At 46.2% G+C, this 15130-nt stretch overlaps 1 protein-coding gene across 7 annotated transcripts in view; it reads left to right on the top strand.

Annotated features, from left to right (window-relative positions):
• LOC119652582 (E3 ubiquitin-protein ligase lubel) overlaps window positions 1-15130 on the top strand; it is a 79876-nt gene that overhangs the window by 48574 nt on the left and 16172 nt on the right. For 6 of the 7 annotated variants that reach the window (XR_005249564.1, XM_038056799.1, XM_038056802.1 and 3 more), the window contains 5 exons: window positions 5784-5882; window positions 5944-6421; window positions 7093-11492; window positions 11554-11820; window positions 11877-12182. Coding sequence is in view for 6 of the 7 variants with exons in the window: in XM_038056799.1 (XP_037912727.1) it covers window positions 5784-5882; window positions 5944-6421; window positions 7093-11492; window positions 11554-11820; window positions 11877-12182 (5550 nt within the window). In the remaining variant the exon portion in view is untranslated. The remainder of the gene's footprint in view (window positions 1-5783; window positions 5883-5943; window positions 6422-7092; window positions 11493-11553; window positions 11821-11876; window positions 12183-15130) is intronic. The other variant, XM_038056803.1, reaches the window with a different exon arrangement.

Here is a 15130-nt window from a genome sequence, read left to right as displayed (position 1 = left end):
GGCCTTGTTATCACCGAACCTACCACATATTTTCCGCAGCTCCTCCACAGTTACAGGCGGTATTATGCTGGACAAAAATTTGCCTTCCCCTATTTTCGTGGTGAGGGAACAGAGTGATAACAATCTGTTTCAAGAGGCGCGGACAGGTCACCTGGGGTGATTTCCGCAGCCTTTTCATCACCACTCTGTAAGCCTCGCCCCAAGGGTTTATGTCGGCATGGTCGCACAGCTGTTTGAAGCAGTTCTTTTTGCTTGTGTGCCTCCTGTCGACCGTCGCCACCGGGTTTTCCCCTAAGCCTCTGGCAAAGCCTCCTTGCCCGAAAACATGCGGCTCGCAAACTTGCGATTTCGTTGTTCCACCAGTAGTTGGGTTGCCTACTGGGGAGCAATCTCCTTCTGGGCATAGTAGCATCGCATGCTTCCGTCACCCATCGAGTGATCTGGGTGGGTTTCTCTCCAGCCGTACCATTCAGGGATATGTCGGATTTGAGCACCGCGGAAAACGTGTCCCCTTCGAAAGCTTTCACTGTCCAGCCAAGCATAACACCCGGCATTCTGCGAAAACTCTTTTTCGAGCTCGATCCGCCCTTGATCTCTATGCAGATTGCCTGGTGGTCGCTGTGAGTATAGTCCTCACTGACATGCCAAGCGATTCTACTGGCTAAAGTGGCACTCACGTATGTCAGGTCCACTATAGACCCCAGGCCCCTTCCCCGGAAAGTGTACGAAGACCCAACATTTGGCAGTACCACATTCAGCTCCGCGAATGCTTCGAGGAGAACACGTCCCCTGACATTAGTTATCCGGCTGTCCCATTCAAGAGCCCACGCATTGAAATCGCCTCCTATTATGATCGGCCAACGTCCTCTTGCATCCAAAACAAGAGCGGCAAGCATCCGCTCATACTCGACGAGTGTAGCGCTGGGTGGAGCATAGCAGCTGTAGATGTGGATGCCCTTCACCTTCGCTCTGATGAAGCCCTCCTCCGGGTGCTCCATTATTTCCTGGAAGGCTTGTTCTCCACAAGACCACAGCGCTGCTTGGCCCGTTTGGTCTTTGACCCAAACGCTGCCATCGTGGTTTCGGCATGGTTCACTTAGTATGGCCACATCGATGTTTTTCTCGCGGATGGTTTGCGCGAGTAGATCCTGCGCCGCCTCGCAGTGGTTGAGGTTGATTTGTATCAACCTCATCTGCGATTTGTGCTAAGGGCTCTCCTGTATTCCGGGCACCTGCTGCTGCCTGCAATGTGCCGATGGTCCACACCCTCCTTTCCTTTGCACAGTAGACAATTTGGGTCAGCTCCGCAGTCCTTGCTGGTATGGCCTTCCACTCCGCATCTCCTGCATTGCTTTGACCTGTCATTTGGGCTAGTGCATGCCTTCGCAATGTGACCAAAGCCAAGGCATCTAAAGCACCGTTTTAACGCCACCTGTTCCCTAGGGCGACACATAACCCAGCCTATTCTCACTCTCCCTGCTGCTAACAGTTTGAGTGCGTTCTCCACTGGTAGGCTGATGATGGCGGTTTGTGTTCCCCCATAGGCTTTCCTTAGCGTTTTCACCACTGACTCTTGTAGTCCAGCAAGATCGAACTGTTTCTCCAACGCTTCGCGAACCTCCTCCTTCGTCGTGATTTCATCTATATCTTTGCAGATGATAGATATCTCCGGCCTGCTAGCTCTTATGTCGGCTTCCTGCCCTAAAGTCTTCCCAATTTGCTTTAGAAATTGTCCGCGGTAACATCCTTGGATTTCTTAAGTTCCAACATAAGATCTTCCTTCTGGTACCGCCTAATGCGGCTGACGTTGTCTCCCAAATTGGTGAGTTCGGGGTCTGCCTTCACTTTCCTGAGAATCTCGGCGTATGACCCTTCGCCTCGTTTGGAAATGAAAATCACCTCCGGTCTAATCTTCCTCTGATAATTTCTTTTCGGGGTTTGCAGGCCTGTTGAGTCATTCAGCTTCCCGCGCAGCCTCTTCCCCACGGCATCCACGACTTCCATGACTGCATCAACTGTGGATATCCCTACTCTAAAAGCGAACAGCCGTGGAGATAAGTCTTCGGCATCGTGTATCGCTTCAACGAGTCTACTACTGATGAGCTTTTCGAGTACTTTTCCAGCAGTGTCAAATATACAAAGTGGACGCTATGAAGGCGGCAACGCGGGGTTGCCTTTCCCTTTGCTGATCAGCGCAAACCTCGCCATCTTCCGAGGAGCAGGGAAGCGTTGCATGCGTCGAACAGTAGGTCTGGTCGATGTTCAAGCAACAGGTCGTAGCTGCCTAGGATTGGGATGGGAGCTGTTGGGATACCATTGAGTCCTGCCACCTTCTTGTTTTTCATATAGAAGACTGCCTGTTCCAGCTCTCCAGTGAACACGGTTTCTGCAGAGCTCCAATTTTTCGGATTGCCAGATTGTAACCGAGTCTCTACAGATCTACATTCACCTCAGCTCCGCAGGCCGTCGTTATCAGGTTCGTAACTGAATTTACGACAGTGTCAGCTGCAGCGCCGCAACCGCCAAGAGTATCCTCTAGCGCGGCCCCGCCTGTTCCAAGGTTTTCGACAAACCATCCGGTGTTCATGTTTGCAACGAATGGGGGCCGGGGTGGCACACACCAAGAGTTTGTTTCCACTAGGCAATGTATTGATGGTCGCTTGTCGAGAAGTCTTCCAAAACTCACTACCCGTCCACGAGCGACATCAGTGATTCCGACCCGAAAGTTACGTCCGGAATGCTTCCCTCACAGCCTGGAACCAGAACGTTGAGATGGGTCTGCTTCTCGGCGCTATTTCGAGAATTCCGTTTCCTCTGGAGTCTGAGTGAGGCATGCCCCATTCAAATGTCCGGCGAATGAAGTCACCGCCGATCAGGATCCGCCCATCCGTGGCGAAGATAGCGTCCTTCGAAACATCAAGCCTGCGTTAAAACTCCAATATCATTCGACGTAAGATAGACACTGAAAAACTACGAATCCAGATAAAGCCATCCCCTCGACCTAGGGCAAGAACCCTAAGGAGGGCGCCGTACCGAACCCAGATGACAACGGTACGTAATATGTAAGGGTGCCATGAAACTGGGTCCTAATTTCGCTACTGCTCACTAATGACCACTAAATCAACTCGTGAGCGGTTGCACTTCGGTGCATATTGATTTGTAGGATGCAACTCTTTCTAGTTCTGCTCTGAAGACTGGACACCACCCCGAGCCCACAGTGTGAGCAACATTGTCATCAGACGCATAGAATGCAACTTTCCTCTTCATTGCAGGTGTTCGCTTTATAGCCTTACTGACCGCATTTACGGCATGTTACCCTTCTGTCAGGTCTCCGACAGGTTGCAGATGTGTGCCCATAATCCAAACATCTGTAACATTTGATTGGGATGGCCCGGATTCGTATCCTACACACTACCCAACCATTTCCCGCTGTTTAGAAGCTTCCTCGCGTATTGCTCGGCAACTTCCACCACAGCGAGTTTTTGACCTCGGGAGTTCGCAAAAGTGATACCAATCTGGACGTTGGTTAGCTCCGGACATTCGCGCTTGATGGCCTTTTCTACCTCGTTCTTTTCTGTGAGGCAGTCAAGGTCTCGGATTTCCAGAGAACACGTGGGTTCCAGACTGGAAACCAAAGCATTTTCTCCGAAAAGCCCCTTGACTGTTTCACAGAATGTAACTTTGTTTGTTGTCCCCGGGCCTAGTTCGACTAGGACTCCACCACCTTCGTTTTACGAATGGAAGACACTTCTGCTCCGCTATCTTCGGGTATGATCTTGTAACGGATTTCACTATGCACTGCCGCAAAAGTCTTGTTTTCCGTCGATTTAATAAGCAGAGCTGGCGGTCTGGTCCTCTTTCGTCTCCCCATCTTTTCTTTTGGTGCTCCGTCCTTCGTGTCAGCCTTAATTTTAAGCACAAGTTTTTCTGATGCCGTGCCCTGTTGCGGTCTCTTGTGCCTCTTCGTCTTCTTGTTTTGAGACCTGGAGAATACCTGAGTGAAGTCTCCTTCAGATACCCCTTCCTATTTTCGTTTTTCCCCAGTTCACTCTGCAATGGGCTGTCTACGATCCGTTTGGCACTCGTAGATTTTTTTTCTCTTACTCTCCATGTTCCCCTGTAATATGAAATTGTATACAGCAGCGTTTTTCTTCCCTTTGCAGACGTTTTTCTGGAGACGTCGCAGATCGCATGCGTTTCACAACTGCCGCGCATTTCTTAATAAGACTTTCCTCTTCAACTTCCGCCAGACTAGTCGGCAGCCCTCCCACTAGGCTTACATTCGAAACCATTTGGTTGCTTTCAGGAGTTTCCACTGTGCCTCTTTCCGCGACTATAGCACTGCGTGGTACCGTCTGGGTTCCTGTCTCCGTTGCAGATGCCGCATCACTTTGGGAGTCCTCTTCTCCGTCTGCATATCACGATCTCTCGTCAGAAATTTCAGCTCTTGCTGTCCCCTTCAGTGGGCGCTGAGGCGAGCGACGCATTTTCGTGATGTGTATCAACGCAGCTAGCTCCCCCTCCATTTCCACTATCTCCTCGTTCGTTTTGCTTTTGTTCGCCATTTAAGTTTTCTACTAGCGCATCATGCGCAAGGGAGCGGGCCGCAACAGTCAGGAACCGGTATACCCTCGGGGATAAAGCCCCCACCCCAGTTCCCTGAGGCCTGACCTACGATTTACTTAACCCCGGAACTCACGGATGAATCAACGCTCACTCAGGACAACGCGATCTACTAATACCAGTTCAATACACACTACCCGAAGGGGCTGACTCCTAATACACGCCACAACTACCACCTTGGCAGAGGTACCTTCACATCACCCCATCGACAAAGAGTTTTCAACGGCTATAACGGTCATTAGCAGTTCGTTCTTCATCGAGAAGCTTTCTCAAGATTACTACCTAGGACGCAGGTATTATGCCAGCTAGGGAGTCAGAACTACTTGCTCCGGCACTTCAGGGACACCACTCCCCGTATCATAAGCGACCCGTAAAGGATCGTTGGCAACCCGTGAGATTGTGTATTCCAATCGTCGTTTGACGATTTGAGAGGTGGCAGAGGAGTGTGACATCTCATTTGAGTCATATCAGGAGATGTTGACCCAAAAATTGGAAATGAAAAGATCTGAAGATCAAAAAGCGCATCGCCTGGAGGTTTGTCAGAAGCCCTTGGAAATGACCAATGCTAATGGAACCTTCTGGAAAACCACCATTATCAAGATGGGTGTTTGGTTTATGGCTACCCAATGGAAACCAAGGTGCAATCATCCCAGTGGAAATCAAAAAATTCACCAAGACCAAAAAAAGCTCGCCAGGTGCGATCAACCGCTAAAGTAACGCTCATTTTTTTCTTCGACTCGAAGGGGTTATCCATTATCAATTCCTCCCACAAGGCGGGACAATCAATCGTTTTCGACACCTCCAAACCCTGAGAACTTTACGCCAAAAGATTCGTCGGATGAGTTCAGAATTGTGGGCAACAGGCGAGTGGTTTTTCCCCCACAACGCGCGCTCCACATTCGTGAATTTTTTGCCAAAAACTCGATGACAAACCTTCCCCAATCCCCGCCCCCTATTCTTCTGACCTAGCTCCGTGTGACTTCTGGCTGTGTCCAAAACTCAAGACCCCCTACCATCAATCTATAACTAATTCTGATTGCTGACAAAGTCACTTGACTAGATATTTTCTGGGCAAGATATCCTGATAACTCAAGACCCATAGGCGAACTGATTTGAAAAGCCGAGAAGATTATGAAATATATTCTTCCTTTTTTCCACAGAATTACAATGAGCCACAATTCGATTCCTATGTCTCACGTCGAAAGGACTCAACTACAAACCTAAGAAGCTCAGAAATGGAACTAGCCCTCCTTTTGCGGGTAAGTGAACTTGTATAGTTCCAGACCGATTTTTTGAACTCCTATTCTTCATTCTTCCCAGGAAGCTGAACATTACAAATACACCGCCGAGGAGCTTCAAGCCGCCCTCAAGCATTGCGGTGATCTCCATCCTATCACTTGGCTCCGTGAAAACTGGTCCAAGCTCATACAGACCGTCCAAACCCTGGCAACAAAATACGGTCAAGAACGCAAGGAAAACACCATTGGTACCATCTCATCCATAGAAGCCCGAGAGGCCTTGCGAATCCACAAAGGAAATGTCTGGCATGCCGTGACCGAATGTATTGAGCAGCGTCAAAAGAAGTATCGTGATATTGCCGATCGTGGAAACTATTCGAGGGAGGACATCGTAACAGCTCTGACTGCACATCATGGTAATCTCGAGTTAGCATTAATTGATTTAGGGAAAAGTCAATTGAAACCATTTCTCATGAGAATCTGGGGACCACCGACGGGAGTTGAAAACGAAAGTGGAAATCCACTGGGCTTGGGAACAGAGGATGAAACAACGAAATTTGGTTAGTATTGATAATTGCTGATTGATGTATGGTAGAAACACGAAGGACTAGACGCTAACGCCAATCTACTATGAATTATTCTTTGTTTTTGCTTTGCGTGTTTTGTTATTTGTTTCTTTTATGTTTTGCAACAAGTGTTTTTTTGAAAAATAATAAAATAGGAAAATGACAGAACCAAGTCTTTTTAAATGTTACCAAATATACAGACGTCTCAAATGGTTCCCTAACTATTCTGCCCATCTAAATGTTGGTGTATCTCCCAACAAATTTGTCCCTTCCTGAAAGTAAACCAGTTTCTGAGATTGATGCTCCGAGAACCTAAATGTTCCAAGAAAAAAAGACCTGGAAACCATATATCTCTTGTAATAAATCCCCGCAGAAATAAAGTACCCCCGAATTTCCAAATGACCTTTAATGTACCAAAAATGTGCAACGGAGATTGAACCGGCAGAAATGGTAAGTATGGGGTCCAAAACTGACAATGTAAATAGATAAATCGGATATGAAATGTGCTAAGTTCGACAAATGACTAGCGTTTTCCAAAGCCTACAATATTGAGCCACACTCTAGTCACGCGTCATACTTAACGCTTCAAACAAATTTTGACTAGAATCGCAGGTTTGTCCTTTGCTTCCATAAAAAATATCCGTAAATTTGTCTTCCCTTTACAGAGATTAATCCATCAATTCAGGAGTTCTTAAACGCCAATGCAGACAGTATCAGATTGCCACATTTAGGCGAGCAAACAATGAAGTTGTCACCGTCCAACTTTGCATCACTCACTAGTCTATCAACATTCAGTTCAGAAAACAAGGATAATTTCCAAGAACCAGCTGGAAGCGGACGAAGCTCACAATACACAAGCAACCAAAACCTCTTGAAAGACATCGAAACACTCATTGGAAATATGGAGCTTAACCAAGCAAGACAAAACGAAGACATGCTCAAAAATATTGAGAACATGCTTGGCAACCTCCTGTCCCGTCAAACATCTCGCCCTGAATCAGCGGATTTAGAGTTCCCAAGTCTTGATAGGATCGTTGCAAAGAGCCCAATAGTTCACTCACAAAAGACCAATAAGAGCAACAGGGAAGACATCAGTATTAAGAATTTTGTTTCGAAGCATATTCAGGATATCATACCCGATCTGGTAGAGCAAGTTGAGAAGGAACTTCAAGAGGACAACGAAGATATAATCGAAATAGTCCAGCAAGACCCAGAACCATCTGAGCCACCAGAACCACCGGCACCTCCAATTAGTCAAGACGAATACATCATGGATGTCATAATTACCCCAAATCTGAAATACACAAGCGTTCGTGAAGCCTCTCCCACGGTTTTAGTGGAAGCCGGTAATGTTGATGAATTTAAATATGAGCCGACGAATGATGTACAAGTTGTTTTCGAAGAAAATAAACTGGAAGAATTCAAAAGTGTCACAGCTGAGACTCTTGATATTCATGTGATGAAACAACCTGTGAAAGAAACCCCGAGGAAGAAAGAGCCAATTAGGCAGCCAAAAAAAGGACGGGGTGGCCAGAGAAAACAGCAGACTGTGGAAGGTCACTCAGTTGAACAACTGGTATCACCGTCTAAGTCAAACTCTGAACCTGAACCTGCTGGATTGTCCGTACAATTACCAGATACTTCAAATAAGGTAACTCAATCGCAGGAGGAAACAAAACAACCTATTTCTAGCCTCAATGTAAGCAACCAGACAGCAGATAACAGAAAAGTCGAAATTCCAGCAACTTCATCTGAAGTTTCTACAACCAATTTCGTGCCTGTACAGACTGCCGTCACTGCTGAGGTTCCGACTTTAGTAGCAGGAATGAATCCTTCCCAAGCTCCCATACAAAACGTCGGAGAGCAACTTACTTCCTCTTCAAGTCTAGAAACAAAGGTTGACAGCCAGACTTCATCAACTGAACATACAGTCCATGCTCCACCTACAAGCAATAATGCTCCTTCATCAACCAGTATTAAAAATAGTCAGCAAGGACCCTCTGCAATCAAAGATATGCCAATAGAGAAATCTGAACCAAAGCCTGTTGGAAACGCCAATGATGGATTGACAGCAAATAGCAAAGGACCATCCACACAGGGAAAGACAAATATCAAGACTTCCGCCAAAAAATCAAAAATTCCAGTGCGAAGTCGTACCACCAGTATTACAAGCCCAGTCCCACCTGAAGACAAACCAACAAAAATAAGTACAGCAACTATTATTCTACAAGTCCCTCAGAACCAAGCAACGCAGGACCAACAAAGCCCAAATGCAGAACAAATATTAACTGAGTCAACACAGAAAGTGGCGGTAAAACCAGAAATGCAGCCACAGGCAGCCTACGAACCCAGACCTAGCAGTGTTGCAGAAAACACTGTGCAACAGAATCCGAATACAGTCGAACAAAATATTCAAATTATCCAATCTGATCAACATCAACAAACGATTCCTCCACTGGTTTCGCCAGTAACCTCGTCAGAGCTGGTAGCATCAATGGATTCAAACCAAACCACATCGTCAGAGCTCAAATCAGACCCAAATATCAATTCAGGAACAAACTCAGATGAGGAACTTTACAGCGGAATTGAAGACAATGAGGAGACATCGGAAGAGGAGCTCTATAGCCTACCCTCTGACAATGAGGAGATCCAAGACAGCAAAGAAGTAGAAAATGAAGCAAACACAATCGGTACTGAGCCCATTCAAATGACTGAACAAACAACACTTGAAGAAACTCCACCCGGAGAAACAGCATTTGAAGAGACAGCGCCTGAAAAAGCTGCTCCGGTAGAATCAGGACCTGAAGAAAACGCGCCCGAGATGATATCTACTACTGGCAAGGAAGGAATTATTATCCCTGAAGCCGATCCTCCAGATGATATTGGAGCCCGCTCAATTGACTCAAGCGCAGAGCAAGCAACACCGCTGCCACCTCAAGAGGAGCCTCCACTAAAACTCTCGATTCCTTCCACGTCTACTCCATCATCCTCTTCCGGAGTACAAAACCCGCCTAACACATCAGCCTCATCAAACGAGCCTTTAACTTTAGAATCACCCAAATCCCAGAACCTTTCTGCCCTCGTCGAGGACACACAACGTCTTATCAAGCAAATGAAAGAAGAGATCAATTCAGATATCGCATCATTTGTATCAGATGGTGATGGATCTGATTACTCGGAAGGATACTCAGATGAGTGGACCGATGATGATGAAGAGGATGACTATTTTGACGAAGAACTGGATGAAGAAGAGCTTACCGAAGAACAAGAGGGAGAAGAGTATGATGAGGAAGGAGATTGGACTGGTGATGAAACTATTAATGAAAATGAGGAGCAAGATGAAACTGAAATACAGGAAAATGATATAACAGAAGAAGTGGATGGAGCAGAGGACATACCTATTTCACAGGATACAGTGGATGCAGAACTGAACAATGACGAGGAGTTAATTGAAGGGAATTCCGTATCAGATAACCAACAAGAAGCTGCCGAAGCTTTACAAGAAACAAATAGAAACGAAGAGATAACTCCAAATGAGCCAAATCACAATGTAGAAACGTCAGTCCCCAATGAACCCATCTCAGCAGGTGAGCAAACGCAACCAGAGCCATCAAAATCCTTACCCGAAGGAGGTGACGAGTTACCCTCTGCAAATGTCCAGCAAGTGCGTAACCATGAGGAATCAACGGAGAATACAATTCAAAAAACTGACGTTGCAGAGGGAACCCTTGTAGCTGTTAAGGAGCCCCAACTTGTAGTTCAGGAAACTGAGCAGCCTGAACCTATACCTGAAAACTCCGAGACCGATCAAACAACAAATATGAACCTTCAAGTCAATATTAGTGAAGTTACTCCGCTTCCTCTTTCGGAATCTAGTGCCGAAACAATTACAGCGGAACCTACTCCACAGCCCACTGAAGCTACCCCACCAACCCTTGGCCAACAAGATTCTATGCAAAAGCAGAGCTGGCAATCTCAAAACCTTGAGTTGCCTAGTCAAGTTTCACAAGCACCCAACCAAACCAATCAGGAAGTCCTTACAGAAAAAGGCACTTCTCAATCACAAGACACTGGGCTATCCAGTGAAAGCTCCCAAACGACTTCAAGCAGCCAACCGCCACCATCAGAACCTAATACTTCACCGAAGGACCAAGAAATTGTCCACAGTCATACGAGCGAAGTTCAACCCTCTACAACGAATGTGGAAACCACTACTCCGGAAAATCCACCACTTCAAACCCACCCAAATCCTCCAGCCGATGCAGCTGATACACAAAATCAGTCAGAAACTGGTGCCAATGCTAATATAGAAATTCAACTCAACGGTAACGACTTAAATTTGTCAGAAGGTCACCCAATTTCCCCAGATGATTTATCGTCAATTCCTTACGCGGATCAATCGGAAAACGAGGATAGTGCTCCCACGACAACTAAAACAAACCAAATATCACAGAAGCAAATTGCTCCAACTAGCGCATCTGAAACACCGCAAGGACAATCAACGACTTCTTCAAAAACTATCTCCAACCAAAACTCCAAAACCAAAGCTCCATCAAAAGACCCTGCTCCACCCGCTGCAACGCCAATTGTTAATGTGGAAGTGGTGAAACAAAAGAGCTCAACCCCATCTACCAGGCAAAGCACCCCGAAGCCCAATAAAATCCCCGTTCGAAAAACATCTATCACAGGACCTCCTCCCCCAATCCGCACTGGATCAATCCGAGCAATCCAACAAGAGCTACTCAACAAACAAGCACAAGATCTCCCAAAAATCTCACGCGGAGTTAAACCATCAAAGTTGGTTCCTCCGAAAATAATCGGCAAATCTGTTATCAGCTCGGTTACTGAAACAATTTCGAAACTGATCAAGCCGCAGGACAATAAGCCAACGACTTCTACGAAATCTTCACAGAAGCTACCAAAAAAGAAATACCATGAGACTTGCTTCAGTGATGACTATCAGTCTTCGTCCGAAGACGAAAGGACACAACGAACTAGGAAGCAGAGCGCTCCTGGGAGAGTATTTAAAACCTATCAGTCATTGGAAGAGCCAGAGCCGAAGGAGGTAAGATCCTTGCTTGCCAGCTACTAGGAGGACTTCAACATAGTATCTCTCTTGATTACAGCAAATCATCAAACGAGTTATCGAGGAGAAGCTAGTCAGTAACATCCTAGAAGCGGAGCTAGCTGCCGAACTCATCAGCATGAAATTTCAGCAAGAATCTGCCATTTGGGCTGCAAAAGAATGCAGTAATCTCGAACATGCAATTGCACTCCTTCAACAGGAATGTGAGCTTTGCACAGGAACATACCCCATGAATCAGATAGTGTCAATGCTGAAATGCACCCATCAATGCTGTAAGGAATGCGCTAAAAATTACTTCACTATTCAGGTAACGATTAGGATCGTAGGACGTCATTCTCAACTAATGTTTCCTCTTATCCGTAGATCACTGATCGCAGCATCACCGACTGCAATTGTCCATTCTGTAAAACACCCGAACTTCATGATCCTGATATAAATGAGGACGACATTTTGGAGTATTTCTCTAATCTTGATATCTTTTTGAAAAATATCGTTGACGAGGAGGTCCATGAATTGTTCCAAAGGAAGATTCGTGATCGGACACTTATGCAAGATCCCACGTTTAAGTGGTGTGTTCAGTGTTCGTCAGGATTCTTCGCTAGGCCGAAACAGAAGAGGTTGATTTGTCCAGATTGTGGATCAGTCACTTGTGCACAGTGCAGAAAACCGGTAAGTATGGCATTGTTGGTGGAATGTATGCTAGAGGTCTATGGCTTTGCGGTGATACAGGAGGAGCCTAATGAAAAATTAAACCAGAAATATATGGAAGACCTTGGTTCTCCCGCCGGTGCGAAGCCAATAAATCTCTTTCTTGACCGCGTTGGTTGATCCCATGTGCTCGGCCTCAATTGAGAACAGGCCAAGAGGACCAAGGAGAAGGCCGCCCCAGCTAAGATAAAGACCGATCCTGTGTGTGATCATCTGTCTATTTTTCAGTTCCCTCAACCTGCATCCACATATTCTGAAGACTTTTGCTGCGTCCTGTGAAACTCAAGACCTGTTGATACGATCCCCTTAGGGTTCTTAGAAGTCGCTTCACGGTTTACTTCTAGTTACTACCTCATTGGCTAAGCACACTTACTATGTGCCGAGTGTGCGGTCGTTTGGCTTAAACGGGGTACGTCAAAGATCCCACCAATTCACGGTACACGTCTACCTCTTCCACGAAGTCACTCCCTGGTATTAGCAGTGTTTGGAATAATTTGCAGTCACTCATCCTAAATTTGCTCAATAGAGATCCTACAAATCTTGATTACGAGGTGGAACCTAGCTTCTCAGGGACCTAATAGAAAAATTATTTTATATTATTTGGTCTCTCCTGGTCTCTTCTTTTTGACAGTTGACAAGCTATTTGAACCAGCTTTAAAGAAGACTTACTAAAGCTAGCACTAACCGGCGAATCCCATTGGAGTATCAAATGTACAAGAAGAAAAAACCTTAAGACTAAAAAGAAGTATTCTTCGGAGAGATCTGGACCTTCTTCATTAAAATCTTGATATCGATATCCTATCAAAAGAGAGGTAGCGCACAAGAGGCTAGCTCATCTTTGTTTCGGGAATAGCCGATTAGAAATTCGCTGCTTCCTTACCCACAAACGCATCTTCACTGCAAAGAGTTTAGGTCATAGAGTCAAGGTGGGGGGACCCAAAAGGAATGGCGATGGTGATGAGATAGTTATCTTGAAAGGATACGGGCATATGACGCTGAGAAAATATTTGCTCCCCGGCAGAAATTCAAACCACTAATGGAACCAAGAAATTAAGACATTAAGGTCGTCCTACCCCAAAGATAGAAATCTTTACCAAAGGGCAAAAGGGAAATTGAAGCAACTATACCAAAATTCCCGAAGTATCCTTCAGTGAGCTACACCGGAAACGAAGCGGGAATGCTGTAGAAAACTATAAAGGAAGTCTGCGCCTAGTATGGGGGCACTGATGTCAGCCAAATGGAAGTGGCACGAAAAGGTCCGAAACAAGCCAACAATAACATCCAATTGCCTGTAGCTGTAAGTTGCGATGAACGAGGATTTTGCTGCCGCCACTTAATTAAATTGCTGAAGACTGGGGGGGCCGAGACTTTCGCGCCTGTGTTAACCGGAAAATTGTGCCCGCTAAGGGGGTCGTATACTGTAAGGCGACGTGCTGCTGCGATTTGGATAGACGTCACCGCGTCCCTCAGCGATATCAGTTCTATTGGTGTCACAAGAAACGTGCATGGGCTGATATACAAACCTACGATGGTACCAACACAGGCTAGAGTTTAATACGAACCGCGTCCAATCGAGGTGGACACCGAATGTGTTCGCAACCACTTCATCAAATGCAAAGCTTTCACCGCACCATAAGTGTGACCCTGTTGGCCGTAAACGCGGTTATTTGCCGTCTCAGTTTCGCCACGTCGGCAACTTCGCACGACAACTCTACAAACACGGGGCGCAGGTACATCTCGTGAACTTTGTCCTCGGTCGCGGCCTCCACCTCCTCCTCCGTTGGCACACGCTACCATAGCCTGCATGCCCTCCCAACAGTTACAAAGGCTTCTATAGCTCCATGCCAACCTTGTCCCAACCTAGCTGCTTCATCTTCCGAAATAGTTAGCTGGAGGTGAGGGTGTGCACCTGATGAGCTGTTCCTTAAGTCGGGGATAGGAGCTCACGCTTAGCATGTCAACGACGAGTGCAACTGATTCTTCTTCCAGGCCGACCAGCGCGTGATTAAACTTAGTGGCGCCCGTTGTGACGACTGTCAGCGCAAACTGTACCTTGAACTGGAGGAATGTCTTCGGGTTCCGCCGTCCAAAGGCTGGCACCTTAGCTGAAACAGTAGGGCAACAGAAGGTCCCACGATATCCTTTTTTGAACAAATTACTATGGAACACTGCCAAACCAAACACACAAATAAACCCAAAACCACAAGTCCGATTGGGAAAAAAAACTAGCACCGATTCTTACGGCCTATCATGTTTAATACAATTCAGTTTGCTTAATTTCAAGTAAGGTTTATATGGTTATATACTTAGAGTCCGCTTGTGTCCGCCAAAGTGAATGGTTTGTTCTGCCGATTGGTCTCGCTTGCGTTTAGATCGTCCTTTTGCGTTTTTGCCAAGTTTACTAATATCATTATTCAGTTGTTTAGCCGGTTTAACGGTAGACCAGCGAGAGTTGGAAATTTAGTCCACGTGCCTTACTCAATAACAAAGTGATATCGAAACAAGCTTGACGACGCGAGTGCGGAACTCACCCTTACTCGAGAGATGCTAAATCACAGCGTGTAAAGGGCAAGGAACCAGCATACACCATCGCCACCAACAGGCTCAAAGTCCGACTCAATTGTCCTAACACTCATAAAAGACTCTTCCATTTAATCAAGGTCACCAAACTAGAAAGTTATTCCTTCACCCTTAAGTTGGAGAGGAAGCCAATCCTCATTCTCAGAGAAATTTCCCCTCACGAATATACTTCTGATAACGTGACAAGGAAAATCAAGGACTTAACACATGTTACGCCGATCCGCGTCTCAATGCTCTCCACCTCGTGGTCACGGGCCAACGATACCAACTTAAGCCTCTTTCGCGTTACTCTTAATTCCGAAGCAAATGCCATCATAGTCTCTAAACTA

This window comes from Hermetia illucens, chromosome 3 (assembly GCF_905115235.1).
Source record: "Hermetia illucens chromosome 3, iHerIll2.2.curated.20191125, whole genome shotgun sequence".
NCBI classification, from domain to species: domain Eukaryota; kingdom Metazoa; phylum Arthropoda; class Insecta; order Diptera; family Stratiomyidae; genus Hermetia; species Hermetia illucens.
Note: the sequence above shows the minus strand (reverse complement) of the source record. Positions and strands in the feature narration are given on the sequence as shown.